We start from the raw sequence: 19,869 nt of genomic DNA, 5'->3' as shown, positions 1-19,869 counted from the left end.
TTGCTTTGTTTTTATTCTTTTGTTACTTTTTACAGCCAAGGACTTTGCCCTCATTTGAACTCATAATGAATGCTGACCACTACATTAGCTGTAGTGAACTGAAAAATGAGTTTTCCATAAATAGACATGTACAGTATCTGGTAGAAAAGACATCCCCCAAATGGGGAGGAAACAACCATAGTTACTTTTGTCCCCTCTCACTTATCCCTTACTTTGGTTGTTTTCTTCATGTCATCTATGATTCCTTCAGAGATACGATCATTTACTCTACAATTCATTCAGGCAACTTCTTCCTGCATGGTGTGAGATTTCTAAACAGTAATGTATTAGAAACACCATCAGGTGACTAGGTATCTACAGCTACAATCCTAACTCCCCTGGGACCAGAACAACCCAGGAGGAATTAATGCTATTTTCAACTGTACATTATGACAAATTCAGCTGAGAAAAAACACTACTCGGTCCCTTTGCCACTGCTGAGTGTGGCAAGTTATTTTAACTGTTTTTATTGTAATCTAAAGAGTTTTTATTTGAACAGTGTTTAGTGGGTTCCAATCTTAGCCTGCTGCAAATGGAAAGCTTCCTTCCACCTATGGAAGGGTTTTGAACCTCCACGCAATTTGGTCCAATGCCCCCTTTTCCCAGAAGTCCCCCTTGCTCCATCCCACATTTTTCAAGTACTCCCCAGCAAGGCTTTCAGGGACTGTAGGTACCTGGAAGGGGGGGGGGGTCCTTCTTTGAACTTCCCTACATTAACTCATCTTGGGATCCAAGTCTTGTTTATTGTCTTGTTCTCTGTGTTTTCTCTCTCTCATTAAGAGTCTTATTTCAAGACTATCTCTTGTTGGTACCTTACACTTTGGAGAATTTAAATAAATTATGGGATTAGGCATAGGCCTTTGTTGGAAAGGTTATGGATAGGGATGTACATATTTTTTTAATCCATTCTGTTCTGTCTGTGTTTCAGGGATTATCAGGCGTCTTTCATTTTGTCGTCTGCTCACTGACGGAATCAGGGTTTCTTTTAGGGATGTATGAGAATTTCATTCCACTTGTGCAAATACACACTTCCACTAATGGACTTTAGCAGAAGTGTACATTTGTGCATATCCACCCCCCCACCCCCACCCCCCAGTTAAAGAAACAGTCTGTAAGTCTGCCTGACTCAGAAAAAGCCAGTCCACAACGGAATCTGCAGGTAAGATTCATATACATTCAAACTCATTTGAATCTGTTGAGGATTTATCTGACATCCCTAGAAGTGGATCAAAAGGAAACTGTGTCCATATGTGATGAGGCTGTTCCCAAATTATGTCATCATGGACAGAAGTTGTATTTAATCAGAAGACAGATTACCTGGAGTCGCAGAAGTTTTATAGCTAGGTAATATTCAGGCAATTGGTCCCAATGGGTAAAATTTGCTGCATAACTTATTAATTGCAGTAAAGATTTGCATTGCCCCCAAATGAAAGACCCAACAGTCCCTAAGTTTAAATGTTGGTTTCAAAGATCTGGGATGTTGCCATAATGGAGGCAAGAATGTATATCAAGGATTTTCAAACAAAATGAGAGCTTATTCATTACTTTTTGGAAATTACATTCACAGGTAATGGTTTCATAGAGTGTTTGGCATGTAAGTTTCTTTTGTTGATCTGTAGATATATAAATATGTGTTGTTAATTAAAAAAGAAAGAAAGAAAGAAAGAAAGAGGCCACCTGTACAGCAGGTCTTCAGTAAACTCAAGTCAGTGTACCCAAGACCAGCTATCCAGATGCTGACTGCCACAGGCTAGAAAAACACTTTGCACTACTACAGGTACACTTAGAAAAATAACACAGTGTAAGAGAGGAAAGCACACAATGGGCCAGAGAGAGAGATAACAGTGTTAACACAGAATGGGTGAACACACATCACTGAGTTAAAAATTGTAAGAAAAATACTGCAGCTTTCTTGAACGGGTAAAAATATTGAAGTGCCTCTTGAGTGATGCAAGATGTACACCCCGGGTTTAGAGGCACACACACAATAGATTTACATAATAGCATTAAAATAATGGTTTTTATGTTCAAGCCAGTTACTAATTCCTAACACTATGTTTGCCCATTTTACTGCAGACCCATGCTGCGTTAATGTTTTCAGTGAGATTTCTACAACAGAAATGGTGTATTTGCTGAGTAGTTAATGGCAATTCTGAACACATCGGTGTATTTGTGTGGAGGCAGACATATTGGCTCTAATAAGTATTAATTTGACTTATTAATGCCAAGTCTCATCTATTATCCTGTTGCCAGTGAACCAATGTAGAGAGATCCATTGGGATCTTAGCAGTTGAGAGATTGCCTCTATGTTGGCTTTTACTATCCTACATAGTAAGGTATAATCCAGAATAGTAAGGTATGATCTGCTTTTGGCTGGTTCTGAGTCATATCTCCCCTATATGTAGATAGCCATGACCTTTTGGGGGTTACAGATGGGCTTCAAGTGATGTCTTGTTGGTGCAGGTCAGCTGAGAGGTTTCAGAGTCTTTAATGAAAACATCATTGACCAGAGATAGCTAATACCAGTCATATCTGCACCTTGGATAACACCAATGTAATTTCTACCTTTTAAAAAGGAACTGTGTGTATATTAGAAATTATAAATTTTATCGTAACTTCTTTTCAAACAGAGGGGGAAGAAACATGAGAGTTAAACATGACGATGAAAAATAGGCAACATGGTGTTTGCAAACAGAAGGGACAACACAGATCAGCCAATGGTGTTAACAGTAGGGATGGCAGCGGAGCCCAGCTGGGGGCTTGAGCTCAGCAGATTACCGCCAGCTCGGTCCCCTGGACTGGAGTCTGTGGACTGCCACACCTGCCTGAGTCAGGGCGCACTGAGTCAGGTAAGCGCAGTGGGCCTTGCTGCTCCACTGAGCTGCCATTCTGCACAAAATGGTGACTCGGCCTTTCCATAAAAGCTGATTTTACATAAATGGCAGCCATGACACCCATTTACGCAACATTACAGGCATGGCGAGCAGAGCCGAGTGACTGGGGGGGGGATGTCTGGCAAGCAGTGCAGATGGAAGTGAGTTTGCCCATCCCTATTTAAGAGAAGTGACAAATGTAGTCAAGATCAAAGAGAAAGTTGCAAGGATGAAAAGGAGAGCAATGGTGCCCAAATTTGCTTTTTATAATTGGTCACAGGGATATCATGCATGTGACCTTTGACCTGTTTGTACAGAATGGGCATGAATGATATGGCATTGTCTGGTGACAAAACTTTGCAGTTATATATCCTAACTGTTCTGCAGCTTCACATTAACATTCTTGAAGGGCACATAAGTGAATGCCCTTTCAGTGACTTATTATTTAAGTTGATGGTGTAATTCCAAAATCTCTTTCTTTCTTGATACTGTCACTATATCTATTAAATCAGGAACTATGGAGTAAAAAGCTAAATGACAGCTTGATTTTAAAGATACTTCAGCTAAATGGTAAGTGGGTACTAATGATGAGTAAATTATTAACTATAAAACTATTGTTAAGAGTTGCTTCATGAATTTACTTTTTCCTCTTCTTCCCCCCCCCCCGCATCTTTTTTCTTTTGTATTGTGTAATAGATTTTAGCCTATAATGTTGTATTGTAAAGGTACCTAAGGAAGGAGTAAACAAACCTAAAAATGGTACAAATCTCTCTATATAGCTTACGTAATGAAGAGAGTGTGCAACAAATTGAGTTTTTCCATAATTTCCATTCTCTTCAAGTACTCATTTCACACCTTTGTTAGCTAGCAGCAACCTACTTACTGCCTCTCTGGCTTTGCAAACGGACATGTTTTTAACTACATTCCAGAAGTGACATAAAGAATTTTTTAATGTGTTTTGTTTAAGAGCCATGGACTTTTCATTTATACTGAAAGAGGAAAACTCAAATCCATATTAGCATTTATGCAGCATATCCTAGTAAATATTCACAGTAAACTAATATTCACCCACCAGTCATCTGTTAATGTTCAGCTGAAATATCTTTTAAAAACAGCTTGCCATCAAGCTGTTTGTGCAACTCTTCAAGTTTTCATCATCAAAGGAAAAAGGAAGTCTATTGAGTTTGCCTTTTCTCAACCCTTCTGGGAAACCACTTCAAATGTGTTTTGAGTTGAAATTATGTGCATGTCTGTTCAGGATTTAAGACTCATCTTTTCTTCTCACTGCCTTGATCCTTCATAGCTACTGAATACTCATCACAAGTACTTAGCAGGAGAACATTGGGAATACTGTTCTGTTAACTTTACCTGCACAGTTACAGAATGGGAGTATGTGTGTGCATGTGAGTACATGCACATATATACGCACTAAGAAAATATTAATGAATATGTCTCAGTTAAGTAGCTACAAAATCATTATTCAGAAATATATAATTTTACAGGTTTTCCTCACCAAGTAAAAAGCGAGTATTCTGCAGCCTACGAAGTGAGAAGCTGCATGTTCACCATAAGCAGAATTATGCAATGTTATCTTATCTAATAAAAACATCAATTTGATTAGATAAGGAATCCAAAACTCCATCCCCCATCAGATGAAGTGCTCACAGTTTTGAAACAATGATTTATTTCTAATGTAACATTTCCTGGGAAAAGACCTATTGAAAGGAATGCTTGTCTACAGATGTGTAAGAGATATATCAGAATAAATTATCCGTGTATCTGCTTCAAAGATTCTCTCATTCATTTTGTAATTCGTTCATGCAATAATTCTAGACGTTTCCTGCATGGTGCACTCTGAAATCAACCTAATGCTGTCCATGCAGAGTTAGGTACTATATTCACATTGCACAATAGAGCAATAATACAATAATAAAGGGGCGGGGCAGGGGGGTAAGAGCAATGGGATGCCAGGAATAAAGGGCAGGCAATATGTAAAGACAGAGGAGCTGGAGCAGGGATCCATGGATGGTGTGAAGAGTTGTGAAGAGAGAAATTTATCTAAGAGGAATCGGAAAAACCTTCCATTAAATTTTGCCCTACCATCCATCACATAACCTGGACATCAGCCTATATCAAAGCAACCAGCAATCTAATTTGCCATCACCTTTCTCCCTAAAAGTTGGGGGATGGCACATATCCCCAACTGCTCTGCATTATCTAAAGAGGGAACGAAAGCGTACAACTTAAGTATAAAGTTATGATTACAAGCCATAATGATTCGTCAGTGAGCAATAAAACCTTTCTAAGTGACATATGGATTTCTGTTTAAGCAATTCATTCAGAAAGTAATTTGCATTAGTTAACAAGCTAGGAGAGATAACAGGAAGAAAACCTAGGGCAAAATAAATTACTCAGCTAGGTCTGATTAGCACCACTAGACATTTAAGCCAATCCAGAAGACTGTTACAGGAAGTTCCTCAACAACGTGGTGGAAATGTACTGCTAAGACAAGCAGCATCAGCCTAGAGGAGATGGCACACATGAAAAACGCTGCTCTGTGAGCAGACACAGTGACTTTTTATTATTCCAATAAAGAACTCATTCACAAGAACAGCTCACAAAATAAAAGCAAGATGTAACTCTTCACGTGTTCATAACTGCCCACGTTCTGAAGAGCCCACTTATCTAGTCACTCACTAATGACCAAAGTTTGAGGAAGGGCATGAAGATAGAAAAGTCAGTGCAACCCACTTTTTTAAATCCTTCACACTCTTGTTGACTGAGCTTGCTTGCTTGCTTGCTTGCTTTTCTTTCTTTCTTTCTTTCTTTCTTTTCTTTCTTTCTAGAAAAGGACAACCTGAAGCAGGGTTGCTTTTTTTGGTAGGCCCAGACTTCCAAGAACACATCATCAAGAGGGGAGTCTGTGCTCCACCCCTGCTTCAGGTCATAAACCATGAACACAGGATTCTCCAAAGAAGGCAGAGAAGCTTTTCTGACTGATTTTGCTAGCAATTCTATAACAAAAATATATTCCATCTTTACACCATAAGTGTGAATGTTTGCAAGGGGAACTGAAAGATCAGAGAAGAATGGCCCAGTGAGTATCAAAGATTAGGTGCTCTGACTGTACACTCTGATCCTTAGATCTGATATAGGAGTTGGAAAGTACACAACAGGACTGAAAGCAGAACATTCTTTAACAGGTATCTAATATATTTCATGCTTGTTCTTGTTGTTGTTCAGTCGTTCAGTCGTGTCTGACTCTTCGTGACCCCATGGACCATAGCACGCCAGGCCTTCCTGTCCTGCGCTCTCTCCCGGAGTGTGCTCAAGTCCATATTCATTGCATCCGTGATGCGATCTAGCCATCTCATCCTCTGCCGTCCCCTTCTCCTTTTGCCTTCAGTCTTTCCCAGCATCAGGGTCTTTTCCAGGGAGTTTTCGCATTAGGTGACCAAAATATTTGAGCTTCAGCTTCAGTATCTGTTCTTCCAATGAGCACTCAGGGTTGATTTCCTTTAGGATTGACTGATTTGACCTCCTTGCAGTCCAGGGGACTCGTAAGAGTCTTCTTCAGCACCACAGTTCGAAAGCGTCGATTCTTCGGCGCTTAGCCTTCCTTATAGTCCAGCTCTCACAGCCATACGTTGCTACTGGGAAAACCATAGCTTCGATTATACTAACCTTTGTCAGCAAGGTGATGTCTCTGCTTCTTACTATGCTGTCTAGGTTTGCCATAGCTTTCCTCCCAAGGAGCAAGCGTCTTTTAATTTCATGGCTACAGTCACCGTCTGCGGTGATCTTGGAGCCCAAGAAAATAAAATCTGTCACTGCTTCCATTTCTTCCCCTTCTATATGCCAGGAAGTGATGGGGCCAGATGCCATGATCTTCATTTTTGTAATGTTGAGTTTCAAACCAGCTTCTGCACTCTCCACTTTCACCCTCAACAAGAGGCTCTTTAGATCCTCTTCGCTTTCTGCCATGAGGGGGGTATCATCTGCGTATCTGAGGTTGTTGATAATTCTCCCAGCAATCTTAATTCCAACCTGTGATTCATCCAACCCGGCGTTTCTCATGATGTACTCTGCATATAAATTAAATAAGCAGGGCGACAATATATAGCCTTGTCGTACTCCTTTCCCAATTTGGAACCAATGGGTTGTTCCATGTCCAGTTCTTACTGTTGCTTCTTGACCCTCATACAGTTTTCTCACGAGACAGGTAAGGTGGTCTGGTACCCCCATCTCTTTCAGAATTTGCCACAGTTTGTTGTGATCCACACAATCAAAGGCTTTAGTGTAGTCAATGAAGCAGAAATAGACGTTTTTCTGGAATTCTCTTGCTTTCTCGATCTCTAGTTCCGCTGCCTCTTCAAAACCCAGCTTGTACTTCCGGTAGTTCTCGGTTCACATACTGCTGAAGCCTAGCTTGTAGGATTTTGAGCATAACCTTGCTGGCATGAGAAATGAGTGCAATTGTACGGTAGTTTGAATGCTCTTTGGCATTGCCCTTCTTTGGAACTGCAATGTAAACTGACCTTTTCCAGTCTTGTGGCCATTGTTGAGTGTTCCATATTTGTTGGCATATTGAGTGCAGCACTTTCACAGCATCATCTTTTAGGATCTTAAATAGCTCAGCTGGAATACTGTCATCTCCACTAGCTTTGTTGTTAGTAATGCTTCCTAAGGCCCACTTGACTTCACTCTCGAGGATGTCCGGCTCAAGTTCAGCGACCGCACTACCATGGCTATCAGGGACATTAAGACCTTTCCTGTATAGTTCTTCTGTGTATTCTTTCCACCTCTTCTTAATCTCATCTGCTTCTGTTAGGTCCCTGCCTTCTTTGTCCTTTATCATGACTGTCTTTGCACAAAACGTTCCCTTGAGATCTCCCATTTTCTTGAAAAGATCTCTAGTCTTTCCTATTCTATTGTTTTCCTCGATTTCTTTGCATTGTTCATTTAAGAAGGCCTTCTTGTCTTTCCTTTAGGGATGTCAGATAATTCTGCCACGGATCTCGGGGAGGCCTAATGCCAGTGCATTCGGCCCCCCGAAATCAGTGGCGGAACGGTCTGCCCCCCCCCGCACCCCCCGGGACGGGACTTACCTTGGGCGGATCTTCCTGGCGGCGGCGGCTTTATTTACGTAGGCTAAAACGGCAAAAAATAGGGAACGCAAATGGCAGCCGCCGTAGCCGCCGCCATTTGCGTACACCGTGTTGTGTTTTTTTTTTGGCTTGGCTTGCTGTGATAGGCTACGTAAATACTTATGTAGCCTATCACGGCAAAGACCAGGATGCAAATGGCGGCCGCAGCAGCCGCCCGGAACATCCGCCCCAGGCGGTTTATCCCGGGGGGAATCCACAGGGGGGGGAAGGAGGTGGCAGGTGGTTCCACCACGGATTTCGGGGGGCCGAATGCCAGTGCATTCGCCCTCACTGAAATCCATGGCAGAATTCTCCGCCATCCCTACTTACATTCCAGGTTCCTAAACAATATTGTTCTTTACAGCATTGGACTTTCTTTTCACCACCAGACACATCCACAGCTGAGTGTCCTTTCGGCTTTGGCCCAGCCGCTTCACTCTTTCTGGCGCTACTTGGAAATTCCCTCTGCTCTTCCCCAGTAGTATATTGGACACCTTCCGACCTGAGGGGCTCATCTTCCGGCATCATCTCTTTTAGCCTTGTGATACGTTCCATGGGGTTTTCTTGGCAAGAATACTGGAGTGGGTTGCCATTTCCTTCTCCAGTGGACCACATTTTGTCAGAACTCTCTGCCATGACGTGTCCGTCTTGGGTGGCCCTGCAAGGCATAGCTTATGGCTTCACTGAGTAATGCAAGCCCCTTCACCACAACAAGGCAGTGATCCATGAAGGGGATATTTCATGCTAGACATGCTTTAAAAATTCATACTTCCACAAGAAGAACACACAGTTCATTTCTGTAAGTACAACACATTATGATTATGAACTTAAATTGCAAGGTTAATTCTGATTACATAAATCTGCATTTGAAATGTTTGGCAATAGGGTGGGGTTGCAGAAATTTATCTGTTTGGACTTATACTCAAGAAATTGGACTTGAGAAGCAACAGTTGTCACAAACTCAGAAGAATGGTTTATACAGAACACTAGGCAGGGAAGGAGAGTGGAAACTAGCACACAGAGGTAATATAAATGGATGGAGAAGCTATGCATTGCACAAGTATTCCCTTCCTGTCTACCACCTGACACTGAAATCTAGTTCCTACATTAAAAACATCTTGAGGGAGCCGCTTTATATATTCAAGTGTATGAAGTAAACATTACTGATTTAGCATATACCTGCTTGCACCAGGCATATGTGTGATGCAACTTCACACGTCTCACTAAATATACACTGCATAAACACATTGCAGTGTTTTATTCAATGAAATCACCACTCGTCTTTAACCACATTTCTGCATGCCCTACCGTCAGGTCTCCCAACTTACAAAATGGGAGCAACAAAGGCACATTTGACAACACTATCACATTAGTAATAAAAGTTCACAATAACTGCCCACAATATTCAAAGATTTGTTGACCGGAAGAAAAATAATTGTGCTTGATTCAAATCCAATGCTTTTTAAACACACACACAGATCCCCTTTTAATGTGCTGTTCTCAGATCATAGAAGAAAACTAAACCGTAGCTGTTCAGAATGCATATAGGATCCCCTCCTGGATCACAACCTTTGTCTCCAAATATTACTAAGCTGAGCCTGCAATCAGAAATATTTCTGGCAAGAAGAGACAGATTTCTACTGCATTCCTTACAATAGTTTTTGGGATCTGCCTAAGTATGAAGAGAATACTGATTTTGTACATTTCCATTTATTTAGATAAAATGTCAGGCAATTTTTATGAAGGGTACAACATTTCGCAAGTGCTCTGCTTTGTATGACTTTGAATAATGTCATAATATGTAGGTGTAGTTGCCATTAGATCTATGAAAACTGCAGCTTAACATATTTCTATCTGAGCTCTTTATTATTTATATTTATTGGCTTCAATAGAGCACAGTGTTTTCATCATCAATACATCACTGTGCATTTGGCAGAGCTAGGTAAATAATTTGCAATTGATCATTTATATGAATTTCACCGATAAACTCATTTGCCAGAATGTTAATACAAGGTGAATCTATAGAAGGGCAAAACCCTGCCAGAGCAATTTAGACATTAAAATACACAGTCCTGAAATACAATTTGAGTGGCATTTAACACACTTAGGGCACAATCCTATGCATGTTTAGACAGAAAAAAGTCTGCCAAGCTAGCTGGGGCAGGCTGGGAGTTGTAGGACTTTTTTCTGTCTAAACATGCATAGGATTGTGCCCTTAGTTGTTAACATGAGTGGCATTTAACACACTTGGTTTAGTATAGCACAACCTATATGCTATATTAAACTAAGGATCTATGTTGGTGTTGCAACCGAAAAGATGTTGGGTTTTTCCTCATATATTCTGGACACACTCATCAATACATCATTTTTGGAAATGTATACTAGCCTTGACGAATTAAATGAGAGTCTACTTCATACCACAGGACTCAAAGACAGCAGTGCTGCATTATCTTAAAGCTCTATCTGGGTATTTACTTACTACATATATTTACAAGGCAACAAAGTAGCACAAGCAAAAGAGAAAACCTCAAAGTCTGGAAAACTGGGTTCAGGATCACAAAGGACAAGCTGCATGCCAGGCAAACCCCAGGAGACTTCTTAGGTTAGCACAGCGAAGGAAATATGTGGGCCAGTTTGCACAATTACTGCAGCCCACCATGGTTTATTCAGACTATGCTGGATTGTATTGTGTGCTGGCCGGCCTTTTGAATATTCAAGCCGCAGCGGGTGGGCGCTGTGGCTTATCATGTTGCACGTACATGGCTAGGGTAGCTTACGCAAGGGTTATGCAATGGGCTGCTTTAGGATTATATGGGGGTTGTTTAATCCTCACATAAGCCAGGTTTGCACCCTGGTGGCCCCCTGCTGTGTGGTTTGAATACTCAAAAGGGCAGCCGCATGTGTCAGGAGCGCCCTAGCTGCCTCTTACAGTCCCCTCCAATAGCCAACTCAAGACACAGTCGAAAAGGATTCTTTCCAAGGCTTTATTCCTTTTATAACTTAACGACTCTTTCAGATGCTAATCACCAGCGACTAAGCAAGGAACTGCACTAGGGTAGTTAGCAGAGTAGCCTAAGCTCCAGGTAAGGCAGTTGGTCCCTGTTTGAAGGAGAAGGGTGGGAAGACTCTGAACGTATGGGCTATGGAGAGGTCCTCCCTCTTACCCTTGGGTCCTCGGGACGCGACCGTTGTTTTAGCGCCAAGCAGGCAGAGCGCCTCCTCTCGGCGCCCTCCATCTGGCGCTGCTCCCTGCGTATGCACCGAGCATCCCGCAAAACCCCCTCCCTCGCTGGGAATCTCTCCCTGCCGCTGTGCCTGTGAGAGATGAGCGAGCCCCTCTCCCATGGGTTGTTGCTCTTCCTCAGAATCAGAACTGCTCTGGGGCTCTATGGGCTCAGTTTCCACCCTGACAGCATGCACCACAACCCACCGTGGCTTAAATAAGCCATGGTGGGCTGCGGTGATTGTACAAATCTGATGTGTGTATAGGGCTACATGAAGAAAGATCTCAAAGAAGTCTTGGAATCAAGGGAAGTTATAGGGTTCAGACAAGAAGAGCAGAACAAGGCAGTGACTTTGGGTTTACTGGAGCTACGGTCAAACAAAAGGAACAATAACTTGATTCCTGGGCTAAGTAGGAATTTTCCTGAGACTCCTAGATTCTTGATTAAGGCTGGCTGACTGAGCATTACAAAAGCTATGTTTCCAAGATATGATCAGGTAGAGCAGGGGTGGGCAACATGTAGCTGGTGGGCTACATGCAGCTCCCTGTCTTTTTTGTCAGGCTCCACCATCTCAAAATTGCCACCGCTATGCTGAATTGCCACAGTATTGGAAAGAAAAAATTCACATTTTCACAAATGCAAAACCACACTCCCCAGGGGCTTCCAGCAGTGGCGGCTAGTGGCTCCAGTTCCACAGGAGTAAAGATTCCATTCTAGGAATCTTATCCCCAAAATGGTTTCAGCACTTTGGATAGAACCTTTTGAGTTGTGGCTGGTTGTAACTAAAACCCATAATGGAACCACCACCCCCTGGAACTGGAGTCACCAGCCACCACTGGCTTCCAGGAGAGCAATTTTGCATGAAAACAAGGCAGGGGTGAAGTGCATCCCCTGGTGGGTGCCAGGAGGCAGACCTTCTAAAGTCACTTGCTCCAGAGGAAGAGATTCCTAGAACAAAAGGAACCATGAAGGATACCTCGGTGGTGCTTTAACGTGCTGATCTATCTTGAGTTAAGGATGCTTCAGGACCAGACTGTATTTCCCACCAAGACTTTAGATTGGCCAGTTTAAGTTACTCTCATGGATTGCTTGATTAAGGTGATGACCTGGTAGTTAGGAAGGCATTTGCATTTCTCCAGAGTTCCCATTGTTTCCGTACTCACACGAGCACAATTCCTAATAACTGTCTAGGGTAGAGGACATGCAGGTCATGAACTGGCAGCTAGCATAGTATTGTCGGGATCCTTTTGCTCCTAGCTGCACTATGCAGCCTTCCAAAACAATAAAACATATCAAGACAAAGTGCTATGGTGATGCTCGCAAATATCAAGTACAAAATACACATGTACAAGTCATCTTGGGTGAGCTTCTTAGTAATAGTGCATTTGATAGTGATTTATTTTTTTAGTTTTTGCAAGGCCTTTATGCACTTTTGGGGAGTTGTACATTGTGAAAAGCTAGGTGCAATTGCCCAGGATTTATGTACCCTTGCTATTATTCAGCTGAACTCTCTTCTAAGAAGAAATCACACCATTTTCTCTTTGAAAGTAAATGCCCAGCTACAGTATGCAATTTACTCTCTGCAAGGATGGCTACTATTTTTGCCCATCTGAGAACCACACTCTCCCTGAGATTAGTAATGCTAGCACTCAGGGTGACTTTGCATGCTTCTTAAAGCAGGTTCATCATCACTGCTGGATAGTAGGAGATTAATAATGGCTCACACACAGGATAGCAAGAGCCTAACACAGAAGTATAGGAATTGAAAACTCTGGCTATGTTCCTATGTAAAAGATGTGTTTAAGTTTAGGAGAAGAAAAAGAAAGGTCAATATTCCTTCTGCAGTAAAGGGCTATGGTTACTTTTCTGTTTCATTCCATTTGTCCTAGAACACTGAAGCAAAGAAATAAATGGTTCGTAGAAGAGGTGTGGGGAAGAGAGAGACTGAGGGCCGATCTACACTGCGCCCGCCATCACAATGAATTCGGTGTCCCGTCAGGTTAAACTCTCTCACATTAAAATGTGATTATTCACACTCACCCATTTTCCCCCTTGCAGTGTTTCATCAAATGCGCAAGCTCGGTTCAGACTCAAGCGCTGTGCTGTTTTCCTGCTGTTTTCCTGCGCGCTTATCTGATCTTGGATGCTAAGCGGGGTCAGCCCCGGTCAGTAGCTGGATGGGTGACCACCTGGGAATCAGGCTTCCTGCATTGAGCAGGGGGTTGTTGTATCCCTTCAAATGAGACTAAGTTCTACCCCCTCCTATCCCCCGCTCCGGATGTTTTTTTTAAAATTAAGGCGTTATCCTCGCAGAATCGGGGCTTCTCCGCGATGTTTTTTTTTCTAATTGAGGCATGATCTTCCAACCCTACTATTCTATGATTCTATGAAAGCAGGAGCATGGAAGTGGGAAATTCTGGTTCCAATTCAAGGTGGCTACTGCATAGCGTGAAAGGTGGGCGATGAAACTTCATAGGAAGCAAAAAAAGGCGGTAAGTGTAGATCCAGCCTGACTTACCCCAGCCAATGCAGAGGTAAAGCCGAAAGATTCTCTGCTCAGAAAATACTGATAGTGCTAGCAGCGTATACAGGTACATTCCTTCCACCAACAGCCAATAGTAGTTTGCAGTCACACAATACTGCATCATCACAAAGATCAAGCGGCAGCTAAGTGACTCCTAAGAGAGCAAAGAGAGTGTTTTGCAAATATAGCAAGAATTGCAAAAGACAAGTAGGGAAAAATCAGAAGCGCATGTTAAATGACAGATATCTTCCCAGCATGCTCTTAGCTTAAAAGATTATTAGAAAAAAAACCTTTACAAATTGTTGATTATACTTTGAACAAAACAAAAATACCCCCCAAAACAAATTCAACAACAAACAGCTTCTCTGCTAGATCCCAGACAGAGAAAGAGAGAGATTTCTTAGCTGACTTTAGAGAATGCAGTCTTCCCATAAGCATATATGGGAAACATATAAACCATATTGGCTTGGATCATGGACAACAATGAGTAGGAAGGGAGCTTCCCTATCCCATCTCCCTTGGCAGCCCACTGTTCCCCGCCCTCTAAATCCTCTCCAGAGGGTCAGGGAATGTTGTTTGAGCAACATGGGTGGGGCACAGGGAAGCTGCAGGGGCAAGTGCCAAAAATTATATGGGAGGCAACTTGGGTAAGTGGGGCGCTGCTCACACAAGGTACCTCTGCCGTGTTCTGTAAATGTCTCTTTTCCAGTGCAGCTCCCATGACCCATCCCACGCTAAGGGCTTTTTTTGGGGGGTGGGGGGCGCAAGAGACAAGAAATTTCCCTTCTGTCAGCTTCCTTCTGCTCATGGTTCTCAAGATTCAAGCAACTGTTCAAAATTACCAGTCAGTATAAAAGGAAGAATGATCAGTTCTTCCAAAAACCAGGACCAGAGATGACTGGATTCCACATTTCTTTTTTGTAACATAGTTCCTCCCTCTAATCAAAGGGCATTGATTACCAGGTATAATAATTGGTCAAGGCAGCACTGCTCTGGTATCCCAGGGCTTTTGGCTTGGGGGATACTTGAGGGGGATATTTCTAGTAATGTTTGCTAGGGTATTGGGTTGGTAGCTAAAAGGTCATCTTTCTGTACATGCACTAGAAGACCTTGGAGACATTACCATTTTAAACAAGATCTTTTGTCAAAATTGTTGTGAACTGCCCAGAGAGCTTTGGCTACTGGGCAGCAGAGAAATGTAATAAATAAAAATAAAAAGTATTTGTTACTGCCTTTTGATTTTGTGGATGGGGAAATTATTGGAAAACAAAAGGGAAATTGGAGCACAGACGAAAAGCTTCCTACCATCAAGGAAATTAAAAGGGCTTTCTACTTTGCCAAAAATATCATTCATAACTGGAAGTGTGGCAGTTGGATGCCTAGCCCAGGATGCCTATTTGTTCCTGTAGTGGTATACAAATCTAACAAGGCATCCCAAGCTAATGAAGGGGAGGGACCATAGCTCAATGTGACAGAGCCCATGCTTTGCATATAGAAGGTCCCAGGTTCGATCCCCGGCTTCTCCAGGTAGGGCTATGAAAGAATTCTGCTTGAAACCCTGGACAGCTGCTGCCAGTCAGTGTCGACAATACTGGGCTAGATGGACCAATGGTCTGACGCAAGCATAAGGCAGCTTCCTATGTTCTTACATTCCAACGTTTTATACAAATATACTGCAGTCTCAGGTGGCTGCTATGAAAAGTATTTTAGCCTCAGCACCCTACCTGATAGGAGATTACATTCTCCCACTGCGCTTCACGTGGGGCTGTCTTGTACATCCATGTTATCATGGAATCCTTAATGAAGATGGACACAGCTCGTAGGATAAAGGAGGTGAAAAGGTTCAAGTGAATGTAGTTCCTGGTGCAGTGCAGATGCCTGTAAATAGACTCATGATGCTTAAGTTACTTGGACACGCGTAGACTGTACTGCAGGGGTCCAGAACCTCAGACCTAGGGGCCAAATATGGCCCTCCTGGGATTCTAATCCCACCCTCCAGGATTCCCCAGATGGCCACGCCCTCTGCTCCTGGCCCCACCCCTTTCCCTGACCATGGATCAATTAGTGATTTCACGGCTTTTGTGCAGCATCTCCTCATTCTAAAAGAATTGGAATTCCCCTTCCAAGGCTTAGTTACTGGGCAGTAAGAGCTGTAAGTTACAATATACAGTGTGTGTGTGTGGGGGGGTATTTTTGGACCTGCCTCTTTTGTCTTCAGCCCTGCCCACTACTGGAATGCAGCCCCAAGAGCTTCTCCAAAATGCAACTTGGCCCTTGGGTTGAAAGAGGTTCATCACTCCTGCTGTAATGACTTTCAAGTGGTTCCAGAAGAGGGCTCTACTCAACACTGGCATGTGTAAATGAGCCAATTATCATGTACAATTCAGGAATAACTGCAGGGATTTTTGTCATTTTTGAAGGGGAAGGCAAAGTTATAATGACTCCATCCTGAAAATGTTTAGACCACCTTTAGATTAAAAGATGGGTAGAAGTGGGGAGTTACATAAAACTGTTGCAGAATTTTAACTGAAGTGATCACAGCATAGGGATTTAAGGAATGGAACTTTTTATAATGAGTTCCAAGCCTCTTGGGATAAAGATTAAAAAGCACACTGGGTGAAGCATGCTTAGTTTACTGTTCACTGGGCATTTCTGCAGGGGGCTATGTGGCAGAAGCATCCATTTCCATCAAGAGAAATCATGCTATTTACTCATTGTTGTTTGAAGAGCAAGTGAAGACTATATAAACTGATACAATGCTTAAGAAAGAATTGCATGCACTGTGGGGGTAAGTAGAGCATGATTTCCCCTCTGGGCTCACAATAAGTAACAATGAAAATTCATTATGAATATCACAGCTAGGAGAACAGAAATTGCAACCTGTCAAAAAGAAAAGTTAATTCAGTGGCTAAAACCTAGCACCAATATAATAGACATACTTCATTCAAGAACCTGAAATATTTCTTTCCCTCATCTTTCTATCACCTCATAACAAACTCCATCTGAAAGCAGATATGCAGTAGAGCAAAGTACTGATGTAAGGGGAAACTGCTCTTTTGTCTCTCCATATAACTGAAAAATGCTGCCAGTGTTACAAAGCAGAACGTTCCTGCAAGATCTTTCAGCCATGTCTGAGTTAAGAGTCATTCCAAAGTTTACTCATGTAATGCTGTGTAATTGAAAAAGACTGTTACTATCACTTCAAACCTTGTAAAGCAAAATCTCTTCTCTCATCTGGGGGGAAAACAAATCTCTGTTAAGCACAAACAACAGCTATTTCAGATGTTGAGCACATCAGGAACAAGTGACAGCCCAGTATGGCTCTGATTGAAGGCAGAAAATTATTTGTATTGCTTACAATACAGTGAACCTGGGCACTCTACTCTTGCCTGGCAGTTTTCCCACTCCCAGCCCCATCCTCACTGTATTTAGTATTAACCACAATTCTCTCTTTAAACTCAGACCGTGCAAGATTCTCCCAAAATGTATCTGAAGTTTAACTGTTATCCATTTTATTGCATTTAAGAGTTTGAATTTTGAAATTATGCAACAGGTTTCACTAGTGCGAACAAATAGGTGCTAATCAACTGCTGTTTATGTTTAGAGTTCCCAGTTCTTTCTAGCCATGTATCAGCATTACCTGAACCCAAGGAGGATACCAGTTGCTATGACAAGGGCAGAGAAGGAAAGAGCATATCCGGTAGTGTAGATGACAGACAGGAATAGTATCTGTCCTCCTGATGCATCCTAGAGGAGAATAATACAAAAACAGCTCAAGAATACAGTCATTGAAATAAACCAGTTTCCTGAACAGCCTCCAACACAAGACATAGTTTAGCGCAGTAGATAACCTTTTTCAAATCTGGTGCCATCCAGATATGTTAGACTGCAACTCCCATCATTCCCAGCTAGCATGGCCATTAGGTTGAGGCGGGTTGCAGTACAACACATTTGGAGGGCATCAAGTTGGGGAAGGCTGAAGTAGATAGAAGAAAGCCAAAGATCTTATACAGAAACAAAGAAATGAAGGACGGATCACATACATCAAATTCACATTAGGGAGCCCAAAATAATGGGTTCTCTGTTGTTCAGGCTGGTTTCAAAACACAAAACGGGCGGTTGCGACTGAGAATGAATGTGGCTCTTATATTTGGTTTCATGGTACTGGAGTTCTTTCCTGGACCATATGCCGGACAGACTGCTGCCTCCCCCTAAGCTCAGAGAAGAAAGGGGAAATGCAAGTTTTTCAGAAGTACTTCTGCTGATATATAGGGTATGTCATCAAGATATTTGGCAGGTGATATGAATTTTTTTGTTTTCTTTTTAAAGGAAAGATTGACTTGGAACAGGAAAATTATTCAGACCAGGAGGGAGAATAACAACAAAATTTGTCATCCAACATTAAATTAATGTCCAACACTTGGAGTTTCTGTTCTGAAGAATTTCTCCTCACTGCTAAGGACATAAACATAAGAAAAAAAAACTGGGAAACTACAGGTGAAATCCATAAGTCAATGGCACAACTTCCATTTATTTTAATGTGCTTTGACTACACCAATTGTCAGTCTGTGACCATTCCTTTGAGTCCAATGTTTCCAGTTGGATTTGATCCTCAAAGACAACTACAACAAGCCACATAGTGACCTTCACCCACCCAACACCTAAATGCTTTTCTTGGTTCCATTTTTATATATGGCTCTAAACAGTGTGAGAATAAGGTGGTGAGATTGGCTAAAATAAAAAATAAAAATAAGTATTTACATTTCAGGACACAACACAGTATTCAGGGTTTCTAAATCATTACCCCCCAAAGCACTCTATTTTATGGAAATGAGGCAGGTGCCAAACGACCAAGCACTGTCGTTAAGCATCTGTCATCTTGGCAGCTTTCTACACAACTGTGAAATAATATTTTAAACAGCAAATGGAGACAAAAATGGCCCTGCATGTGGTTTGTAGTTCAGCAATTCAGGTTCTTGGAATATAGTCTTCTGCAATGTTACAGACATTCAAAAGAATGAAAGAATAGATGGGGAAGCTAGCTTGAGGTTTCCTGCATTTCAATTAAACCTCACTTCAAAGTTTCAGAATTTGTTCTCCATTCTGTTCTCCATCTGTATTGTTCCCACTCCCACTGAATAGTCTCACCATAGCAATGTAGACAATGGTGGCCAAATATTGGTATTGTATGCCTGTGAATGCCAGTTGCTGGGCAACACGAGTGGGAGGTGCTACTGCACACACACTCTACTGTGGGCTTCTCACAGGCATCTGGTTGGCCACTGTGGGGACGGCATGCTGGATTGAATAGGTCTTTGGTCTGATCCAACATGGCCCTTATATTCTTCTACGAAGAGTCTAAAATGTGCTAGTTACTACTTCAGATTTGACCTTAGTCACAGTTGCACTTAATGGCCCTAAGCAAGCCACTATCCCTCAATATCCCCAACTACAATATGGGGACAACAGAATCCTACCTTACAGAATTGTTGTAAAGATTACTGAGAATATCTGTGATCTGCTGAAAACTCTGAGAGGCTATATTTATGCTAAGTAGTATTACTTTGCTTTTCAAATAGTTATGCATATCCTGACTTCCAGAGGACTTCCCCAATGGCATTTTGTTCATGTGATTAGGGGCATTTCCTTAACATTCAACTTTTCAGAGTTGAAAACGTCTGACTACCTGTTTGTGAGTAGGTTGGCTTGTTGGAAAACTTGGAAGGGTAAAATGAGCTGTTTTGAACTCTGAATTCCTTTGGTTTAAGCTGCTGCTTGACCACAAATTTCTCCCCAAAGGGTCCATGTGGTTATTAATAAACACACAAACAGCCTAATCCTATGCATGTTTAGACAGAAAAAATGTCCTACAACTCCCAGCATGTCCCAGCCAGCAAAAAAATAGCAAAAATGCTTTAAAAGATGGATGTCTTACTCCATCTATTTGAACCATTCTCAAAGTATTTCCCTTTCCCCATTATCTTCCTAGAAGAAGGAACCAAAAGAAATTCTATCATCTGTCAGCATATTCCCTTGCTCTCTCTCTAGGGATGTATGAAAGT

At 42.0% G+C, this 19,869-nt stretch overlaps 1 protein-coding gene across 1 annotated transcript in view; it reads right to left on the bottom strand.

Annotated features, from left to right (window-relative positions):
- GLP1R (glucagon like peptide 1 receptor) overlaps nt 1-19,869 on the bottom strand; it is a 110,160-nt gene that overhangs the window by 55,421 nt on the left and 34,870 nt on the right. The window contains exons 5-7 of the mRNA XM_084820456.1: nt 17,448-17,554; nt 15,532-15,685; nt 13,802-13,961 (exon numbers count right to left, since the gene is read on the bottom strand). Of these exons, the coding sequence (XP_084676582.1) occupies nt 13,802-13,961; nt 15,532-15,685; nt 17,448-17,554 (421 nt within the window). The remainder of the gene's footprint in view (nt 1-13,801; nt 13,962-15,531; nt 15,686-17,447; nt 17,555-19,869) is intronic.

The sequence above is a fragment of the Heloderma suspectum genome, chromosome 1, assembly GCF_057233095.1.
Source record: "Heloderma suspectum isolate Gila_16-S chromosome 1, 16-S_ref, whole genome shotgun sequence".
In the NCBI taxonomy this organism is placed as follows: domain Eukaryota; kingdom Metazoa; phylum Chordata; class Lepidosauria; order Squamata; family Helodermatidae; genus Heloderma; species Heloderma suspectum.
Note: the sequence above shows the minus strand (reverse complement) of the source record. Positions and strands in the feature narration are given on the sequence as shown.